The following is a 21234-nucleotide window of genomic DNA, read 5'->3' as shown; positions in this document are numbered from 1 at the left end:
TAGAATAATATTCCATTGTATGGTTATACCACGTTTTATTTATCTATTCATCATGGATTGTTTCCACTTTTTGACTATAAGAATATTGCTGCTATGAACATTCGTGTATAAGTTTTTATATGGACATGACGTGTGTTTTCATTTCCCTTGGGTAAATACGTAGGAGTGGGATTGCTGTATCGTATGGTTACTCTAAGATTTTTTGAGGAACTGCCTAACTGTTTTCCAAGACCGTTTTACTTTCCCACCAGCAATATGTGAAGGTCTAGTTCATATCCTCACCAATACTTCTTAATATCTGTCTAGTGAAGTGGTATCTCATTGTATCTCTTTTTATTTGAATTTCTCTAGTGACTAATGAAATTTAGCATCTTTTCATGTGCTTATTGGCAATTTGTTTCTATTCTGAAGAAATCTCTATTTAAATCCTTTGCCCTTTTTTAAATTGGATTATTTGCATTTTTACTGTTGAGTCGTAAGAGTTCTTCATTAGTCTGGATATAAGACCCATGTCAGATATATGATTTGCAAATATTTTCTCCCATTCTGTTGGTTGTCTTTTCACTTTCTTGATTATGTACTTTGGAACACAAAAGATTTTATTTATTCTGATGAAGTCCGATGTACCTGTTTTTTGTTGTTGTTGCTTGTATGTTTGGTGTTGTATCTAAGAAACTATTGCCCAACCCATGGTCATGAAGTTTTACTCCTCTGTTTTCTTCTATTTTATTTTTTTCTTCTATTATTTCTTATATTATTATTTTTCTTCTATTTTATTATTTCAGTATTTGCATCTAGGTCTGTGATTCATTTGAGTTAATTTTTGTGTATAGTATGAAGCAGAACTTCAGTTTTATTCTTTTGCAGTACCATTTTTTTTAATTTTTTTTTATTTTTTTATTTTTTATTTTTATTTTTGGGACAGAGAGAGACAGAGCATGAACGGGGGAGGGGCAGAGAGAGAGGGAGACACAGAATCGGAAACAGGCTCCAGGCTCCGAGCCATCAGCCCAGAGCCTGACGCGGGGCTCGAACTCACGGACCGCGAGATCGTGACCTGGCTGAAGTCAGACGCTTAACTGACTGCGCCACCCAGGCGCCCCAATACCATTTTTTTTTAAACACTGTGTTTTCAGGGGTGCCTGGGTGGCTCAGTTGGTGAAGTGTCCAACTTTGGCTCAGGTCATGATCTCACAGTTTGTGGGTTGGAGCCCTGCGTCAGGCTTTCTGCTGACAACTCAGAGTCTGGATCCTGATTCAGATTCTGTTTCCCCTCTTTCTCTGTCCCTCCCCCGCTCATGCTCTGTCTCTCTGTCTTTCTGTCTCAAAAATAACATTAACATTTTTTTAAATAAAAATAAAAATAAAAAATAATGTGCTTTCATATTTTCATGTTGACCTGGATTATTATCACTATTTAAAACAGCCTAAACATTGAAAGCTATTTTTAATGATATGATTAGAATTAGTGAAACTTGTGTTCTCAAATACTTGGGGTTAAATTTTGAGTTGGTTTTATTGTTATGAGAGAGTGGTTTGGAACCATTTAAACTTGATACTCTTATATATATAAGAGCAATTGTGACATAAAACTAGAGATGAGTTCAGTGCCTGGCACATAACAGATATTCAGTAAATATCTGTTGAACAAAAATGAATAAATCATGTTATTTGTTTTCTTTGTTGCTTTTTAATGGGCATTTAGTTTAGAAAGTAACATCTAATATTTATGGTTTTATTAAATTATTTTTATGTTTTTTAAAAATTATTTTTATAGGTCAACTCTGTACAAACTGCAATAACAGAGAACAAATTAAAATTGGTCTCTTTGCACACATATTCACCTCTAAAATATAGTGAACACATCTCTCACTACTTTTCAGATAATCATCATACAATGAATGAACCATTCTTAAAGTGTGGTCTGTAGAAATAATGTTACTATTTATTACAGTGGAAAGGGGGTCTTTAAATATATTTGAGACACACTGGGTCAAGTAAGTTTTAAAAGATTTTCCTATTACACAACTTCTCAGGACCTTTTTTTTTTTTTTTTTTTTTTTGAAGGTATGCCTTGTGAAAAAGAGGCATAGTATGGAACCTTTTTCTGAGTATATTTGACCAGAGAAGCTTAATTCAATTGAATCTATAACAGACTTAGCAAACCAAGAAACACTTCTTGGAAAATGCTACCACAGTGTTTTTATTTTGTGGGCATTAGGGCACTGGAGATCATCTGTTTAATATTTCCATATACTCTACTTTGAATTCCAGTAAGAAAAAGCAACCAAGAACACTGTTATTGGTATCTGGAATTGAATTTGCCAGGAATGCAAGCACGGCTTCTTCAGTAAAGATCTTGCCTTTGGAAACATCTTACCCCTTGGCAGCTCTCCAGAGTTCAGACTTAGCAGCATCAAGGACACAACACAAGGTGTGTTTATTTGATCTAACATTTGGCAAAAGGTGTTTTGACTTGTGGTTTGTTTTCTTTCACTTGTTTTCCTTGTTTTGGTTTGTTTGCTTCTGGCAATGAACTTGAGTTTGGAAGGTAGTCTTTCTTATGGAAGGCAGTATTACAATAGGGGAATGTTTTTACTTATATTTATTTTGTGGTATTTGGGCAAATCCAAGTAAATAAAGCAAGATCCATAGAACTATAAATCTGTATCTGAAATATTTTTTGAATCATTTGTTATCATTAATTATGTATTAGGATTTGTTTCTACATTAAATATTTGATATCTCTTGATGTTTGGTACTCTGTGATACTTTGGTACATTACTATATTTTGGTAATCATGTAGGGATCATAATCAGTGTCCCTGCATAGTAAGTAATGAACAGATTAAGATCATCATAAGATGTCGTTCAGTGTCGATTTTAATCTTTCTTGATTAATTGGTATATCCTCTTTTTGCCTGTTTTGTGGGAAGAGGAAATATGTTATAGAATCAAAGAATGTGGGTCCCCATTATATCTCCGACCTTATCTTCTGCTGTCCTCTTCCACCTCATCCTCTGCTCAGAACTTTTCAATGACTCTCTATTTCACTCAAGATAAAAGCTAAAGCTCTTAAACTGGCCTATATGTCTCTACAAGAGATGGTTCCTTGTTACTGCTCTAATCTCATCTCTAATGACTCACTTGCTCAGCCATACTGGCTCCTTTGTTGTTTTTTGAACATACCAGGCATGTTCCCATCTCAGGGTTTATACTGTTCTCTCTACTGAATTGCTCTTCCCTAGATATCTTCATAGCCAACTTATTCACTTTCCTTTGGGTCTTTATTAAAAGATCGTCTTCTAAATGAGATCTTACCTGGTCACCATCTAAATATCCCTGCTCTATATTTTCTACTTAGTATTTATCACTATCTAATGAACTATATATTTTATACTTATTTGTCTTGCTTATTGTCATTGTCCTTCGCAAGAATATTAGTTCCTACGAGGGCAGGTGTTTTTGTTTTCTCTGGGTTTGCTCTATCTGTAGCAACTAGAGTAGTCCTTGGTCCTCGATGAGTGAAATTAATGAAAGAGCGGTTAGTTCAGCAAACATTTTTTAAGCACTTACCATGAGCGAAGCACTATGCTAATTGGTGACAAAACAGAGATGAAATACACAGTTCCTGCCCTCAGAAGTACTGTTGGAAGGGATATAGATGGTTACAGCAGCCATCTCACTACAGTGTTGTGTTATGGTAAGAGTATGAATACGATACTGTCTGCATTTGGAGAAACAGCATTTGAATCAGACTGTGTTGGGCTCATGGAAGGCTTGCTGGAAAAGGTAACCTTTTGTATCAGCCAGGATAGCCTGGGTTATGCTGTAGGAACAAACAAGCGTTCACAGTGTCTTAACTCAACAAATGTTTCTTTCTCACACAGACTACACATCCAAAACGTGTTGGTAGGAAAGCTCATGTACTTCCATGACCCAGATGCAGCAATGGGAAGAGAGTGACTAATTATGCAGTGACACATTGGTCATAACAAATTTCAAAAGGGGGACTATGAAGTGCAATATTGTCTCTACCCAGAGGGAAAGGAGATTTGGAAGATATGTGAGTAGAATTAATGACTGCTATACCTTTCTACTGTTTTAAAGGAGTATAAGATGTCCAGGTAAAGAAGTATCTGAAAGCATTTTCAGACAAAGGAAGAGCATGGGCAAAGGCAGTAAGCTGTTATGTAGTGTGACAATTTCAAGGAACTGTATGCAATTCGAAGTGTTGGTATTGGATAAAGACAGGTAAAGAGTTTGGAAGGAGAACAGGGGTTAGAGTATACCAAACTATGGAACTAGAACTCCATCCTAAAGGACACTGGGAAACACTGAATGATATAATATACTTTAGGGGATTTTCTTGATTAAACTTAATTTATGAAAGATTATGCTAGAAGCAGTGTGGGAGATAGTTTGAGGGAAGCAAGACCAGAGACAACAAGACCAGTAATGATACTAATGCAGTAATACTGGTGAGATGCTTGATGAAGGCAATGATGGAAGAAATGGTAAAAGAGGGGAACAAAAGGTAAAAAGGCAGGAAAAGTATATACATGGGGATGGACTTCAGGGCACCGGGGGAGCCTTGGTACAACACACTTCTTACACTGAGGCTATAGTAGAGGTGATGACCTGACAGTGTTTTTACCTTAGCACGTGTGTGTGGATTTATGTGTGTTTGGTGTGTGCATCAATGTGTATGTTGGTGTTTGAGTGAGCTAGGGCAAGCTTGCAAGTGAGTGATTCTTACCTAGTGGTCTGTATTTTCTTTGTGACTTGGGACATAAGCTCATATGCGTCGAATAAAATGAAGGGGGATAGAAGACTTCAGGAGAGCCCTGCAGGTTGTAATGGCTACTGAGTCAGATGGGACATACCATTGACTTGGGGGAGAGAAGTTGCTGGAAGTGTTATGTACTTATAACAAATTAGATTATATATTTTACTGTAAAAATTGCTTTGGGAATTTTCCAGTTTCTTTTTCTTTAAATTGTTTAGAGATCAGTAATAATTCAAAAATGTACACTTTAAAAGGCATTTATATATGCTGCTTCCATTAAAGGGACTCATGAGATATAATCTAGCTCTAGCCCCCAAATTTTGGTTAACATGATAATACGGACCCAATCACTTCATAACAGAGGGAATAAAAATTTCTAAAACTAATGAGGTAGTTATCCAGTGCTTTTATGGGATCATTCTTTTATGCTAGATTTTCAAATAAAGTACTATAATGTGACAGTGAATTTTAATTTTTGAAAAGAAGTAGAGAAAGTATTAGAATATTTGTGATATTTTTTAAAGAAGTTTTCAGAAGACGTTGTTTGGAATGTACTATAATTTAAAGGATATTCTAAAATCATGTTTCTTGTTTGCCATTGTGTATTAAACCCATGGTTAAAATGTTTGGGATGTTACATTTATTATTGCAAATGAAAGTTTTGAGACCTTGATGGCAGAGCTAGTTTCATCTAATATCAAACTACTGCTCTCAGGAACATACTGAGCTGCTCAATGCATGTTGTGGAGAAAAATGTAAACATTTAGTACAACTCCTGAGGAGAGAATAACAAAGAAGTGATGGAAAAGTTGACCTGAAAAGATTCTTTTCTTAGACTGAAGGGTAATTTAGAACTTTTGACAAAGATTAAAGATAGTTACCAATTTTAAAACTGAGGACTAGTGTTTAAGCTTTTGTTTGTTTGTTTGTTTGTTTGTTTGTTTGTTTAGAATTCTTCCATTGTAGAAAGTATTTTTGAGTACTCATTATGTGCATATACCGTAAGCATGAAATTGGTACTCTCTTAATCCAAAATTTCCAATATTTTCTGACAAAAAGACAGCATATGTAATTTGGCATCTTAAAAGTTGTCCAAAGATACTTTTGTTGGAGCCACTTAGCTGATAATAAAAGATGGTTAGGAGACCAAGTAATGGCACAAAGTGTACAGTTTCTATGTAATTAAATTAGTACAGGCATAGTATACTCTTAGACCATTCTTGTACTCTGAGAACCTTAACTATAAGGGAGCTCACTGACTTTTTAAATGAATGTGAGGTCATCAAGTTCGGGTTGTTTTTTGTTTATAAAAACCATTTGGACTGTGAGGTACCTCAACAGCAAGTAACTGATTAAACCAGCATGACATAATGATACTAACATTTCATGAACACTTACTATGTGAGAAGCACCATGTTAAGTACTTTATATATTTAGCTCTTTAATTTACTGCTTACAACAGCCATGTGGGATAGGTATTCTTACTGTGTCCACTTTAAAAATCGTAAATGAGTTTAGCTTGGTAAACAACTAAAAAATGATTGAACCAGAGGGAAATGAGTTAAGGTAGAGAAAAGTTAACACTCATATTCCTATAAGAGATAGAGATTGCATAGTAATATTTTAAAACTCAGAGCATTTTTATGTGTTTACAGTAACTAACAATAAAGTGTGGATGATTTAAGCTAATGTAATAGTGTTTTGAAAAATATTTACTCAAAAACATGTGTTGAGTGCCTGCTGTGTACCACATTCTTCTAATCGTTACAGGTTTTTAGTTATAAAAACAAATATCCCTGCTCTTGTGGTACTATGTTCTAGTGGAGGGAATTCAGAAAATAAACAGTAGGGTAGATTTAATATGAAAAAGTCTTTTTTAATATTTTTAAGTAGTTGATAGATCTAAGGTAAGATAACTTTTCTGTTGCAAATACTGATAACCTGATAGTTTGTATCATTTTGTAGTGTCTAGGTCAAATCATGGAAAGGATGAAATATTGATTATTTAAAATGATTGTTTATTTTAAATAATTAATTTGAGATTAAATGTTATTGACCATTACTTTGAAGACATATCTTTCCCTCCTCCCTCCTTGCACACTGAGGATGCATCATTCCAAGAAAGCAATTAAATGTCATTTGTCATTTGTAAAAGAACTTTGTTTTGCATAATTACAGACCTGGGTGGTCCATGGTTAAAATGGAATGAAAGTGAATTAAAAAAAAAAAAAAAAGACTTAAGACATTTTTTCCAATGAAGGACACATTTAAGTGCAGTCTTAGCACCTTAAAATAACTGCAAATGCTCATGATTGAAGATTCAATTTTGCTCTTTTTGTTCAGCTATATCAGTGTGCCTTTATGTGTGTATGAGAAAAAGAGGAAGGCAGAGAATAAATATGAGAAGGAGAATGAATTATGCCAGGGCTCCCTAGGTGCCTTTGTTACAGTAGCTTTTCAGAATCCTTACCACTGTAATTCTAGGAATTGACTAAACATTTACATATATTGTTAAAAGAGAGGATGCCATTTCTCTCGGTCTTGGGTTTCTTCTCCTTTCTCTCCAGCGATCTTAGCGTGGCTATACAGGATATTCCTTTATGTACATACACGTCTCTAGTAGACCACTCTGAACCGCTCTATTCGGTAGGCCATCTTTCATTAATTCTTTCTTATGAATGCTTTAAGGAGTTAAATAATGGATACGGTTTATGGACTTCATTATTGAAGTAGTAATGATGTGGTACAGTAAAAAATTAAAATGTTCAATCACAAGGTCGTTAACAAAGAATGAAAAATAATTAAGGGCAAAAGAAGAAAAAAAAGGTTTTAAGATAAAATCCAAACTCGTTGAGAGAAGCATTGGAAAGATTTTGCAGAGGATAGAATCTGTATTAAAAGAAGAGTCCAGTTCTGTTAGTAACTAGATTTTTGTGTTGGAAGAGATAACATGAAAGTCTTTGGAACAGGCTGTCAAAAGGTTTTGGAAAAAGTAGAGGTAACAAAAGTAGCAAATGTAGTTTAAAAATGAACAGTAAGGAATGTAATGCATTAAGGAGAGATATGGCCTCATCAGAAATTGTGATTATAGCCAATAATATGAAAAAGTTTGGGAACATTTTTTTTCTTTATTAATTGATTTAGGCATTTTATTCATAGACTAAAAGTTGTTTATGTTCATGAAATCCTATCTTCTGATCTGAGCTAAACAGGGCAAGTTTGAAGGCAGGGGCTCAGAGCTGTCCGTAGCCTTTTTACTACATTCATTTTTAAATGCCTTATTTGAAAGAGAATGTCCTAGTTTATGATTTTCATATTTTTTCCCTTTTAGAAAGAGGCAGATGGTATGAAAACTGGACTCCCTTATTTAAAGGGAATGTTGATATTTATAACCAAGCTTATCTCCAGCAAGATTTGTTTTTTGCAGCTGTTCCAGGTTGGAAAAAATATTATATTAAAGCCCTGGCTTGTTTTTCTTTCCATATTTGGGGGTGGGGGGAATCTTCAGAATGTGAAAAAGTGATGTTTGATTTTAAACATGAATGCAATGTAAACTGTGATTTTTTCCTTCTATATGTGAATTTTCTGTTTGTATGCTGTGATGATATTACTCTTTTTGTTTCACTGATCTATTTCCTAGATGCATCACACTTGAAAAATAATTTACTCATCATTTTCATATCATCAAAGTATTCTAGGAAGTAGAGTAGATTTTTATTAAGTTAGTGTATGTTATTGAACAAACCATTGTCTAATTTTCCGTTTTGCTATTTTAGTCATTTTCTTTCTGCCCAGGACATCTTTTTCATTGGGAAATTAAGGTGTGTGTTTTTTTTAAATAGTTATGTTATTTGCCAGCAGATATATTTTTTCTTTTATCTTTTCTAGTTTTTGCTTCCATTTTTAAATATAAATGCTGCTGGACATTTCCCTGGACGTATTTTAGGAAGTTTTTAAAACCAATTTAATAATTAATTTTATTTTATACTCTAAACTTAATACATGGAGCTATCTCTTTGGGCACATGATAACACTAAATGGATATCTATGCTTGTACACACATAAAATCTTTGCACATGTTTGTTCAGCATATGCACCCACACATATACAGTTTTTCAGAGTCTTTTTGTTGTAAATATATTGATTTATTGTGAATAAATGTGATTGATTTATGGAGAGATAACTTACACAACTTCCTTGTCAAATTAAAGCAAGACCCACTATTTATCTTCTTGAATATGAAATTTTTTGCAAATTATGATTATGTCAGACTTATATATTTTTTCTTTTTAATAATTGAAACTAAAACTTTTATTTAAAAATTTTCATTGCCTCTATAGCATTTACAGTTAAACTATTTTAACATCATGAAGACCAACATATTGCTTAAATCTTTGAAATAAACCATTACTAGTAGCAACCAATTTATTTTCAGAGAGTTTCTGATTCCTGAGTAAGCCCTTTAAACTTCAATCTTCAGTTCACAAAATCATCACTCTCCCTTTTTAATTGCATAGAACATGAGTACCTGTAATTGATTTTATGAATTCAGTTTATTACATATCTTTTATTCTTCCTTTATTCTTTATACAGTTAAAAGTGTTAAGTGAAGGATATGGGAATTCTTTGTTGGTGCATCCTTTCTATTTTTTCATAAGGAATGCTTTTCATGCTAGTATGACAGTTCATTGCACACATGCCATTCTTTCCTTGCATGAGTGTTCCTAAGGTGGCCTTCGTAAAAATTTAAATACAACTCGCAAAATTAAGAAACAAATTGACATGAAACACAGTGAAAGCTGCTAGCATTCTATTGCTTGTGTTCTCACCTTGAACAAAGCAAGTGATTCCATAGAAACTATGAAACTATACCAATAAACATCACATATGTCACTATGTTTTCTTTGTATTGCTGCATGGTCCCAATGTATACCTATATGAATGAGCATTTAAGGACCATGTGACTGGGGTTGCCTATATTCATTTTCTACTTCTTTTTAACCAGAAGATCCAAAGTACGTGTTTTCCAAATTATTTGAAAAGAATAAAGATGAAAAGATTTTTTTTCAATCAGTACCTTATATATCTGAATGACATGTGACTTCGGATACAAAGAGCTGGGGCAGAAATAAAATAAACTCCTTTATTATAAGACATGGCTGAAGGAGAAGGTATATTTAATCATATAATTATAGAAGTAATAATGTATAAAAGAATGAAATGAGATATATTTAGAAACTATATTAAAATAATTGCATTTTTTAATTCAGAAAACATTTATGTATTTGCTTTGTGGCCTTTGGTTATGAACATCAGTGAATGTTATTCTGTTTGTTCATGGGGCAAATAGCAAACTGCTGACAATAATGTGTCTCTTTTGGAAATATCCTTCTAGAGTACTTGATTCAGAGGTAAATGTTAACTTACCTGAAGAAGGATTTTATCAACACTGTTGAAAATTGGCCAGTGGGAAAGATACCACTTGTAGAGTACTAATGCCATAGTAGAATAACAACTGATTCTAATATAGAAACCATTAAAATATATGTTAATATTGCGACATTTTAACTTACTAATAAGAGTATAGTTTAGGAGAGAATATAACAAAATTTACCATTCTTTTGTCTTTAAAAATAATTACTAGTAGTAACCTGCATAGCTATGTTTAACTGATTAAATAATCTAGATATTAGATGACCTGTTTCCAGGTATGTATTAATTAGCTTTAATTTTTTTTAATGTTTATTTTGAGAGACAGAGAGAGAGAGAGAGAGAGAGAGAGAGCATGAGTGGGGGAGGGGCAGAGAGAGAGAGGGAGACACAGAATCTGAAGCAGGTTTCAGGCTCTGAGCTGTCAGCACAGAGCCAGAGGCGGGGCTCGAACCCACGAACAGCAAGATCATGACGTGAACTGAAGTCGGACACTTAACTGACTGAGCCATCCAGGTGCCCCTATATATTAATTAGTTTTATATTGCTGCGTTAAAAATTACCATAAACTTCATGGTTTAAAGCAACAACCATTTATTAGGTCCCTATTTTGTAGATCAGAAGTCCAGTGCAGCCTGACAGGGTTCTCTGCTCAGGGTATTGCAAACTTGAAACCAAATGCCAACCAGATGTTCAAGGCTTTGTGAAAGAATCCGCTTCTAAACTTATATAGGTTTTTGGCCGAATTTAGTTTCTTGTGGTTGTAGGACTGAAGTCCTCATTTCCTCCTTAGTTGACTGACCTCCTTCAGGCGACTCATATTTCTTGCCAGGTGGCTTCATCCAGCGGTGGAGAATTTCTCAGGCATCAAATCCCGTTTAACTTGAATCTCTTTGACTTCTTTGACTTTGACCTCTAAACCAAGATTTAAAGTGGTCATATTATTAGACGAGTCCCACTTTGATAATATCCCTATTTTAAAGTCAACTGATACAGATATTAATTAAATCGGTGAAACCTCTTTTGTCATTTAATGTAACATAATCATAAGAGTTATATTTCATCATGCTCACAGATTCCACCCATGCACAGACTTTGATTTACTAAGTGCTCCAAGGTCACTTCATTATTTTTGCAGCTAATATCAGGTCTTTCTTGCTGTATCCACTTAACATTTTTGTATTTACATTTGACATACCACTTCCTATGTCTCTGCCACTATTTTCATAGATGTTTCTTATCTGGGCTTAGAACAGGATAGACATAAAGAACCCACACACTGAGATTTATATTTTTAAAAAGCAGCTTATGAATTTCTAGGCAGAGTTACTCTGCGTCTCCATTGTACATTCAAAACTGTTTTGAGAAAACATGGAGTATCCCAGTTAATTGCAAAAAGCTGTAATATATTTAGGAATTGATGTGACAGAAATTTAGTAATGAATTTTCATATAGGTTCATCAGACAACAGAGTTTGAGGTACAGGTTAAACTTGGGTGCAATACTAGGGGGACGTGAGTAAGTGAAAAATGTTAAAAAAAAAAAAAAAGAAAAACAATAGATAAGAAAGACAAATGCAAGGTGGTTACTTAAGCTGGCCACAGCCGCATAAGAAAACGTAGACTTTTGTTTATTCAAGTGGTTAATCTCCAGACATGCTGTACAGAACCAATTACAGTTGACCCTTGAACAATGTAGATTTAAACTTTGCATTTAAAATATGTGGATTTCTTTCAATAAATACAGTATAGTATTTTCTCTAGCTTACTTTATTGTAAAAATATAATATATAATACATATAACATGCAAAATATGTGTTAATTGACTGTGTTATTGGCAAAGCTTCCAGTCCACAGTGGACTATTAGTAGTTAAGTTTTGGAGGAATTAAAGGCTATCCATGGATTTTTGACTCTGTGATGGTTTGGCACACCTAACCCCCATGCTGCTCAAAGGCAAACTGTAGCTGAACTGAGGAAGAGAAAGAAATTTCTCTGCCAGCCTCTTCCGATCTTTTGTTTCTCATTGGTCAAAGCTCACCTTTGGCAGTATGCTACTGTCCTTGTACTTTTAAGATTGTTGTTGGGGAAACTCTCACACTGTGTGCTCTCAGGCTTCATTGTAATCTTGGAATTGGCGAGGAGCCAGGCTTCCTGTGGGTGTTGGAGTCGGTAGGTATTCCTGTGACTGTGGATGTGGTAGTGGAAGTTGTGCTTTCACCTTCACACCTAGAGGAAGCCAAAGTGAGCTGAAGGTAATGGTTGGTGTTGTCCACTGGACAAGTGATTGAGGCTATCGTAGTCAGTGAATCTGGGCAAGTGCATAAATTGGGTCTAACAGAGGTAAATTTATAGTGATTGCGTCTGGCCAACTGCTTTAAAAATTCTTTATCATATGTAAATGCACCTAGGCCACAGTTTGAACTCATTAAATGTTTGTGAAGTTTAATTTTTAAGTAATGTGATGGTCTTGGTTCTTAGAACCTCTTCAAAATTTAGATTGTTTTATGGATGGGGAAATAATTCAAGCATAATTAACATGAGGAGCAATAAATATCAGTCCTTTGCATACTTCTGTTAATTGAGTTCTAGAGTTATACTGAGAAGCATTGATCTTGTGGATGTGTTGCTTTTCAAATATGAGTATTGAACCAGATTGGTATTCTTTACTAGTGTAGACAAAAGCTAATTGTCTAAATTTCACACAATTATAGCAGAATTCAGATTAATGCTTACATGGTCTTCTTAGAAAAAGATTTTGTTATTATTTATTTTGTTGTAATTGTTTGCAAGATCAGGGTAGGATAGAACCTAGGTAGGCTAGTTGAACTGTCCAAAGAACCCTAACCAGGATAAAACAGACAGCAAAGCCCATCAAAATTAAATTGCTGAAAACAGTGATAAAAGAAATCTAAAATAGTCAAAGCAGGGGATGCATATGAAGTAAAGAAAAAAAAAATAAATTTGAAGAGTGTTCTTCAATATTGTTCCAACCAGAAGACTAAGGAGTGGCATCTGTTAAGTATTGAAAGAAAATAGAATTCTATACCCAGCAAAAATATTCTTCAAGCATGAAAGACAAAACAAATACTTCTTTATCAAAAAACAAAATAAAACAAAACAGCTGAGACAATTCATTGCCACAAATTTGCACTACAAGAAATGTTAAAGTAAGTTCTTCAGGAAAAAGGAAAATGAAATAATCAATTTATACAATGAATAAAGAGAACTGGAAATAGTAAATATGTTGGTAAATATGAAAAACATTTTTCTCATTTTTAAAAATTTTAAAAATATACTTGATTGCTTAAGGCCAGTATATTGGCTCTGACTTATTTATTATACATGTAGATGTAATGCATGACAATAATAGCCCAAAGGACTGGGGAAGGGGAATGGAAACTTACTGTTGTATGCAATATGTAATGTAGTAGAAGATTATTTGAAGCTAGACAGTGATAAGCAGTTTATGTACATAAAAAATGCAAGAGTTACCACCAGAACTGCAAAACAAAGAAGAATAACTACAGATTAAAAGTGAAGATAGAGTAGAATACTAAAATATGTTCAATTAATCCCAAAGAAGCAGGTAAAGAAGAGCAAGGAAAAGAACAGATGGGACAAATAGAAAATAAATTACATAATAGTGGATATAAACACAAACATAATTCCATTAAACAAAATGATCTTAACACTCCACTTAAAACAAATGTTTTCAGGCTGGGTGAAAAAACAAGACCCAACTATATGCTGTTAACAGATCCAATTAAATATCTCTGTGCAAGAGATCTCAGGTGTATCCATCTTCCTTGTTTCCACCAGATAACCAAAGAATTTGATGTTTTGATGTTTATTATTAAGAAACATGAAATATATATATGTAACATTTTTATTATGTATATATATTTCCCCTAAATGGTATCAGCTATTTATTTGTATATTTTAAAATGTTACATAAATGTGTTAACACGTGTATCACTGCCCACATATTTTAACTGTATTATATTTCATTGATGAATAAATTGTGGTATATTTACAGGGCTTTGGATTCTTTAAAAAAATTTCTTTTTGCTGTTATTAAAAATGTTGGCAGTGAGTAAGTCTTGTTAGTTTTTTCGTGCACATATAGCATTGTTTCTCTGATTCATATAACTAAGCAGTGGAATTGATGGTTCTGGTATATACATATCTTAAATTTTACTAGATCCTGCCATTGCACTCAGCAAAATACTCATTAATTACTGCTCTTATTTAATTGTAATAATCTGTTCTCTTAAAAAAAGTTCCATAAGTGGTCTTGCATATGTTTTAGAGGTATTCATAGTATTTATAGATATTTAAAAATGTTTGATTGCTATAATAAGTATGATTTTTGTATATGGACTTTATAAATTGTAACTTTGCTGAGCTCTTATAAAGAATCTTGTACAGATTCTAATAATTTGCCTATAGTTTTTCCCTGCCCTTCCCCAGTCACATTATTTGTGAATAATAACTTTTTTTTTTTCCTCTCCAGTTCCCATGTCCTGACTCCCCTTATATCATTATATCATCTGGATTTCTGAGTATAGTGATTATCTTTGTCTTGTTCATGATTTTCACTATTAAGGGCAATCTTTTCTTTACCTGTTTGCTACCCATCAACAGAGTAAGAAAGTTCTTTTCTGTTGATATTTCCTTCTTTCCTCTCTTTCTCCTTTCTTTCCTCCCTCCCTGCTTTCTTTTCTTCTTTCTCTCACTCTTTAAGAATCAATGAGTAATGAATACGTTTTTTTTTTTTTTCCTGTATCTGTTGAGGACTTCCAATTTATTTCACCTTAAATCAGTTAACATGGAGAATATTATTAATGCATTATCTAATATTAAACTATTGTTCCATTTTTGTTATTAGCCAAGCTTTATTGTGGTAAATTTTATTATGATTATGCATACTGGATTTGGTTTCTAATACTATATTTGGGATTTTTATCTCTCTCTTTTTAAGTGAGTTTGGCCTATGATTTCTCATTCTCATAATGTCCTTGCCTTCTTGTCATTATAAGGGTTTATTAGCTTCATTAAATGAGTTGAGAAGTGTTGTACCTTTTTGTTTTTCAAAATAGCTTATCACTTTATGTATCTGATGTAGCTTATTTATATGGATTATCTGTCTCTTGAATGGGTGATAGAACTTACCTGTAAAACTATCCAGTCTTGTTTGTTTTGTTTTTATTTTTAAGGATAGATTTTAATTACTAATTGACTCCGTCAAATGACTTTTGTGCTGTTCAATTTTATGCCTCTTGAACCGGTGTTAGAAAAACTGTTTTCTAAGAAATGTTTTATCTTAATTTTTAAATTTATTGACAAGAAGTTTTTTACAGAATCCTCTTGTTATGTAATAGTAATAGCTGCTGAATGTGTAGCCAGGTTCCCTTATACATTTCTTATACTTGTGTATCTTTTCTCTTGTTCTGTAAGGACAAGAGTTTGCTACCGACAAGAGTTTGCTACATGTTATTTTTCAAAAGATCAGCTTTTGTCTATGTTGATCATTTCATCTCTTTTTTGTCTTTGTTTCCTATTTCATTGTTTATTGCTCTTAGTTTATCCTCCCTTGTAATTGAGGGGCTTTACTCCTTTTTTTCTAGTGTTTTCTTTTTAGTTTTTTTTCAGTCTTTTGTCTATTTTAATTTCTTCTAAGTTTTATGGTAGTTGCATTTTTTGTAACTATTCATTGATGTATAATACATAAAGCAATATGCACATAACACAAGAATGTTGGATGTTCAGTTCTCACAAAATGAATGCTCATGTACACAGAAACCTGATAATTTCTAGGTTGAAGTGTTTCAATCTCAGTAATTCATAACGATGATAGAATGTAAAGTCTTTTATTGCTTTTTAACTATTTCAAATCTGTATTTTCCATATTTTCACTTGATAGCTTTTCTCTAATTATTTCTTTTTTTTTTTTTTTTTTGGTGAAACAATGTGAAACATTTAAAAATGTCAGCTATCAAGCAATACTTTGACATCTTCTTAAGTGAAATGCCTTATAAAAGACATTATACATTTGATAGAATAGGAATTAGGGAATAGGTGATGGGAAATAGAATCTGGTACAAAATAGAATTTATGGTTTTCTCATTTGTGTTTTGGTTCATAGCTGGGATATTTTTTCCTTTATCAATCCATTATTAGAGAAACATAAAAAATATACTTTTGTATTTTTGTACTTTTCTCTATTTTTATTTATTTACTTGTTTCTACATAATACAATTATGCTAGTAAATAACTCAGCGCTTCTCCCTATTAACGTTTTTACACATTATTTTCTCAATTTTTAAACTCAATACTTTTTATCATATTTCTTGGGTAGTATAGTTTGGTGGTTTTAAAAATGAGTAATTTGCATCATTGTTTATAAATATAAGTTTTAATAACACAATATGTTTGAAAACTACCAATCTGAGAAATCCTTATATTAGTAAAATGGTAATGATATAATCACATGGGACTTCAATATAATGAATGCACTTAATGCAACTTCTATGAAATTGGATGTATAGTAGTTATTTTTATATTTTTGACTTATTTACTAATAAAGCTATTTTTAGATAAGTCATACAGAATTATGAAGCTATTAGAAACAGAATAACCATAAAGAGCATTCTGATGGTTGCCTTGAGATGTCTATTTCCTCTTATATATTCAAATTAAGTTTACCTCAGTGAACATATCTTTCCTTGGTTCTAAAAGATATCTTTAAAGTGTATGTAATATTATTACCTGGCCTCTTTAATTTGTTTGTTTCTGGCATTTGTTCCTACGCATGAAAATAATTATAACCTGATACATATGATCAAGTAAACTACCTTTTTAAATTTCAAGGAAATGTAGGAGCCACATTAAGAAGGGAGACAGCATGGCTTTGTCAAAATCATTCATCATTCAATCTTTTATTGAAAAGACTTGGCTCAATTAAAGTTTTATATGTTCCGGTCTGGTATATTAACATTGAGTGTTTCTTGGAAACTATCCATGTACCAAACTAGAATTTTATTTTTCAGTTCACTTTTCCTAAAGTGGTTAGCCAGAGAGAGAGAGAGAGAGAGAGAGAGAGAGATAAGGACAAATCGAGGTTATTTTGGAAGTTTTAAAAACCTTTTTATTACTGAAATATATTTGACACACAATGTTATATTCGTTCTACTTGTACAATGTAGTGATTTGGCAATTCTGTACAACATGTAGTACTCACCATAAATTGGTGCTATTTGTCACCATATATTGTTACTATAATGCTACTGACTATATTCCCTATGCTGTACTTTTTCTCCCCATGAGTTAATTATTTTATAATTAGAAGTTTGTATCTCTTATCTTCTTCACCTATTTTGCCCATGCCCCCACTCCCTTTTTGTTTGCAAGCAACAGTTTGTTCTCTGTATCTGTTTCTTTTTTTTCTGGTTTTTGGTTCATTTGTTTTGTTTTTTTAGATTCCACCTATAAGTTAAATCATATGTTTTGCTCTATCTAGATGGACTTAAGTGACTTGTCACATGATGTTTTTGTTGAATTTGAAAACCTGGTTACTTGAAATATATTATACACACTAAAGTGACTAATAATTAGCATAAGTGATCATTGCCATAATGGTAATTGACACAAAACTAAAAGGCAGCCTATTCAATGGGAGAAGATATTTGCAAATGATATTACCTGATAAAGGGTTAGTATCAAAATACATAAAGAACTGATACCAATCATCACCCCCAAAACACATCAGCCAATGAAAAAGTGGGCAGAAGACATGAATAGATATTTCTCCAAAGAAGATATCCAGATGGCCAACAGACACATGAAAAGATGCTCAAATCCCTCATCATCAGGGAAATGCAGATCAAAACTACAATGAGATATCATTTTATAACTGCCAAAATGACTAAAATAAAAAACATAGAGACAAGTGTTGACAAGGATGTGGAGAAATAGGAACCTTCTTGCACTGTTGGTGAGACTGCAAACTGATATAGCCACTCTGGAAAACAGTGTAGAGGTTTCTCAAAAAGTTAAAAATAGAACTTATCCTATGATCCAGTAATCACACTACAACTGGGCATTTACCCAAAAAATACAAAAACAATAATTCAAAAGGAGACATGCACCCCTATTTTATTGTAGCATTATTTATAGTAGCCAAATTATGGAACAGTCCAAGTGTCTATCAACTGATGAATGGATAAAGAACATGTAGTATATATATACATATACATATATACATGTATATACTATGCAATATTATTCAGCCATAAAAAAGAATGAAATCTTGCATTTTCAACAACATGGATGCAACTACATAGTATAGTGGTAAGTGAAATAAGTCAGTCAGAGAAATAAACAACCTATGTTTTCACTCATATGTGGAATTTAAGAAATAAAACAAGTGAGCAAACGAAAAAAAAAAAAAAAAAGAGAGAGAACCCAAGAATCAGACTCTTAATTATAGAGAACAAACGGATGGTTATCACAGGGGAGGTGGGTGAGGGCATGGGTGAAATAGGTGATGGGGATTAAAGAGTACACTTATAATGATAAGCACTGAGTAATGTATAGAATTGTTGAATCACTGTGTTGTATACCTAAACTGATATAACCCTGTATGTTAATTGTACTGGAATTAAAATAAAAAGTTTAGTAAACAAAAAAAATGAAAATCCATAATTTTCAAATCTTAGATTAAATGATGAATCAATATATATACATGTAATTGCATAATATAGACCTTGAATGTTAGCAATTCGATATATGCGATCTATTTCTTTTTTATGTATGAGTACTTATGTATACATAGCATGTAGCTTTTCAAAACATTGAAAACATTTGGTTTTAGTTGTCTGTTTAGAATTCCATTTACCCCTTATCTTCAAAGTACTTTGATTTTATTCCACCAGTTTCTCCTCCTGTATGCAGACATATACTTACGAGAAGTAGACCCCATGGCTGCCTTTAGGGATAGGTCTAGTTTTAAGAGCAGTCTCATTTTTCATGCCACAGAGTGGAAGCACATGTCTGTAAGGCACAAAATCATGTGATCGGCATCTGTGGGTTATTTAATCGATATTAGTGTTACCCTCAATTGGTCTACATCAGCACAGGTTAGTCACTTGGTAGATTTAGTTCAAACGGGCTTTTGTCCATTGTTTCTTAGATGATCTACAAGTTAAAAAATCTTAGGCATTAACTTTTTATTACTGAATATTATACAAAAAATTAAATGTGACAAATTTCATGGATGATAATGCTGAGAGGTTTGTCAGTATTGGAGGAGAAAGTTACAAACATAAATGTGGAAAGGGCGAAACTATAGTGAATTGTGTGGCACTTGATTAGAAATTGGAAGCACTGACTTCATGCCAATACATATGTTCCCTAGCTCCGTGCACCAACAAGCTTGGAAACAGCATCACCCCCTTAGCAGTGAACATATCCTGTCCCCTGATCTTGATTTCTAAGAACTATTCCTCACTGAAAGGTAACTGAGCTCATGGCAGAAATGGCAGATTCCAGGGCAGGATCAGCGAAAGTATAAGATGAACCTTGAATATTTTATTGTGCCAGAAAATAGCAAGTGTTTAAAAAATAATGGCAATATGTCAAAAAGATATAAGTCACTTAAAGGATCTTCCACTGGCCAAATCCAGGACAATTTGAGCATCAAAATAAACATATGATAGAAATGAATTTTAACCAATTGAATAAAGCAGTAATATGAGTCTATACTGCTATAAACACAAAAATGAATAAATAAATGAGAAAAAAAACCACTTTTTTATACCATAGAATACTAGTTAAAGTATAAGGAATGATGAAATTAGAAAATTATCATTTGACAACTGTATAAGTAATTCAGCACAAAACATCAATAAATGCTAAACTAGTAGTTGAAAATTTGAGGAAGAACAGGATATTTATACAGTTCAAAGTACCCCCCTAACCAAACACTATTTACAAAGAGGAAAAAACTAAATTCACATTGGAGAAGTCAGTGGATTATTGCCTTAATCAAGTGATGAAAGTTAACACCACCAGTTGAGGAAAACATATAATGAGAGGAAAACAGTATCACTTCTGTGATATTCTTGTAAGTTTTGCCAGAAAATAAATGGGGACAGGACCTGGGTAAAACAAGGCAGTCATTGGGAGAAAAGAGAAGTTCAGATTGGTCATGTCCAGTTAGAATGATGCTGTACGTGTGATTGAAGAATCCAGAGCTAAGGAAATAGGTCCCTGATCCATATATTCACAGGATTGAGGTACCCAAGGAGAGCACGTGAGACAGACTGGGGAAGGGTGCATATGAAGATGGTCAAGAAGAAATTAAGAGAGGAAAGGGAGAATTGGACAGCACTAGCTTGGAAACCAACAGCTTAGTTTCAAGACCAAGTATTCAGTAGTTCTACATGTAGCAGAGAGACTTCATAAATAAGGACAGTTTGTCCCAGAGCACAATCTGATATTGTGGTATTGCCCTATCTGCAAGTATTGTCTAAAATAATAATTTGTTTCGTGAAATGTAAGTATTCCATAAGATGATTTGCCATTCCTTCCTTCTATTGCAACACCTTATGAATGACAAAACTAGTCGAGGTTCAGTGTCTTGTGAATTGTACCTGTGTACTTTATAGTTGGGACAAGAGTATACTGGGGCAAAAGTTGGCCCAGGACAGTCCTGGTTTATACTTGTCTGGTGACAAAGAGTTCCCTTTCACTTTCAAAATGTTCTGGCTTGGATGGTAAAATTATATAGTCATCCTGTTCTAGGTCTCTGTTGGCAGAATATTCCTTTCATATATGAAGCTGGGGAGCTGATAAGTATATGTTTTAGCCAGTTCTTCACATCTTTTATTCATTAACCAGATGCTTATTCACTTTCCTTATAATCCTTCTAAATCAGCTTTCCAATAATCCCTGTATTCCACCAAACTTAACATGAAATGGAGGCTTTACAAAATAACATGCAAAATTTGAAAAGT

At 33.2% G+C, this 21234-nt stretch overlaps 1 protein-coding gene across 6 annotated transcripts in view; it reads left to right on the top strand.

The window, feature by feature from the left end:
• TRIQK (triple QxxK/R motif containing) overlaps nt 1-21234 on the top strand; it is an 86942-nt gene that overhangs the window by 10431 nt on the left and 55277 nt on the right. For 3 of the 6 annotated variants that reach the window (XM_058698550.1, XM_058698547.1, XM_058698549.1), the window contains 2 exons: nt 2275-2434; nt 3890-4065. The exons of 1 other annotated variant lie outside the window; for it this stretch is intronic. In XM_058698550.1, coding sequence (XP_058554533.1) covers nt 4015-4065 — 51 coding nt within the window. In that variant the 5' untranslated portion in view covers nt 2275-2434; nt 3890-4014. The remainder of the gene's footprint in view (nt 1-2274; nt 2435-3889; nt 4066-21234) is intronic. 2 more of the 6 variants (XM_058698552.1, XM_058698551.1) reach the window with 1 other exon arrangement.

The sequence above is a fragment of the Neofelis nebulosa genome, chromosome 14 (genome assembly GCF_028018385.1).
Source record: "Neofelis nebulosa isolate mNeoNeb1 chromosome 14, mNeoNeb1.pri, whole genome shotgun sequence".
NCBI classification, from domain to species: domain Eukaryota; kingdom Metazoa; phylum Chordata; class Mammalia; order Carnivora; family Felidae; genus Neofelis; species Neofelis nebulosa.
This window is presented reverse-complemented; position numbering and strand designations above follow the sequence as displayed.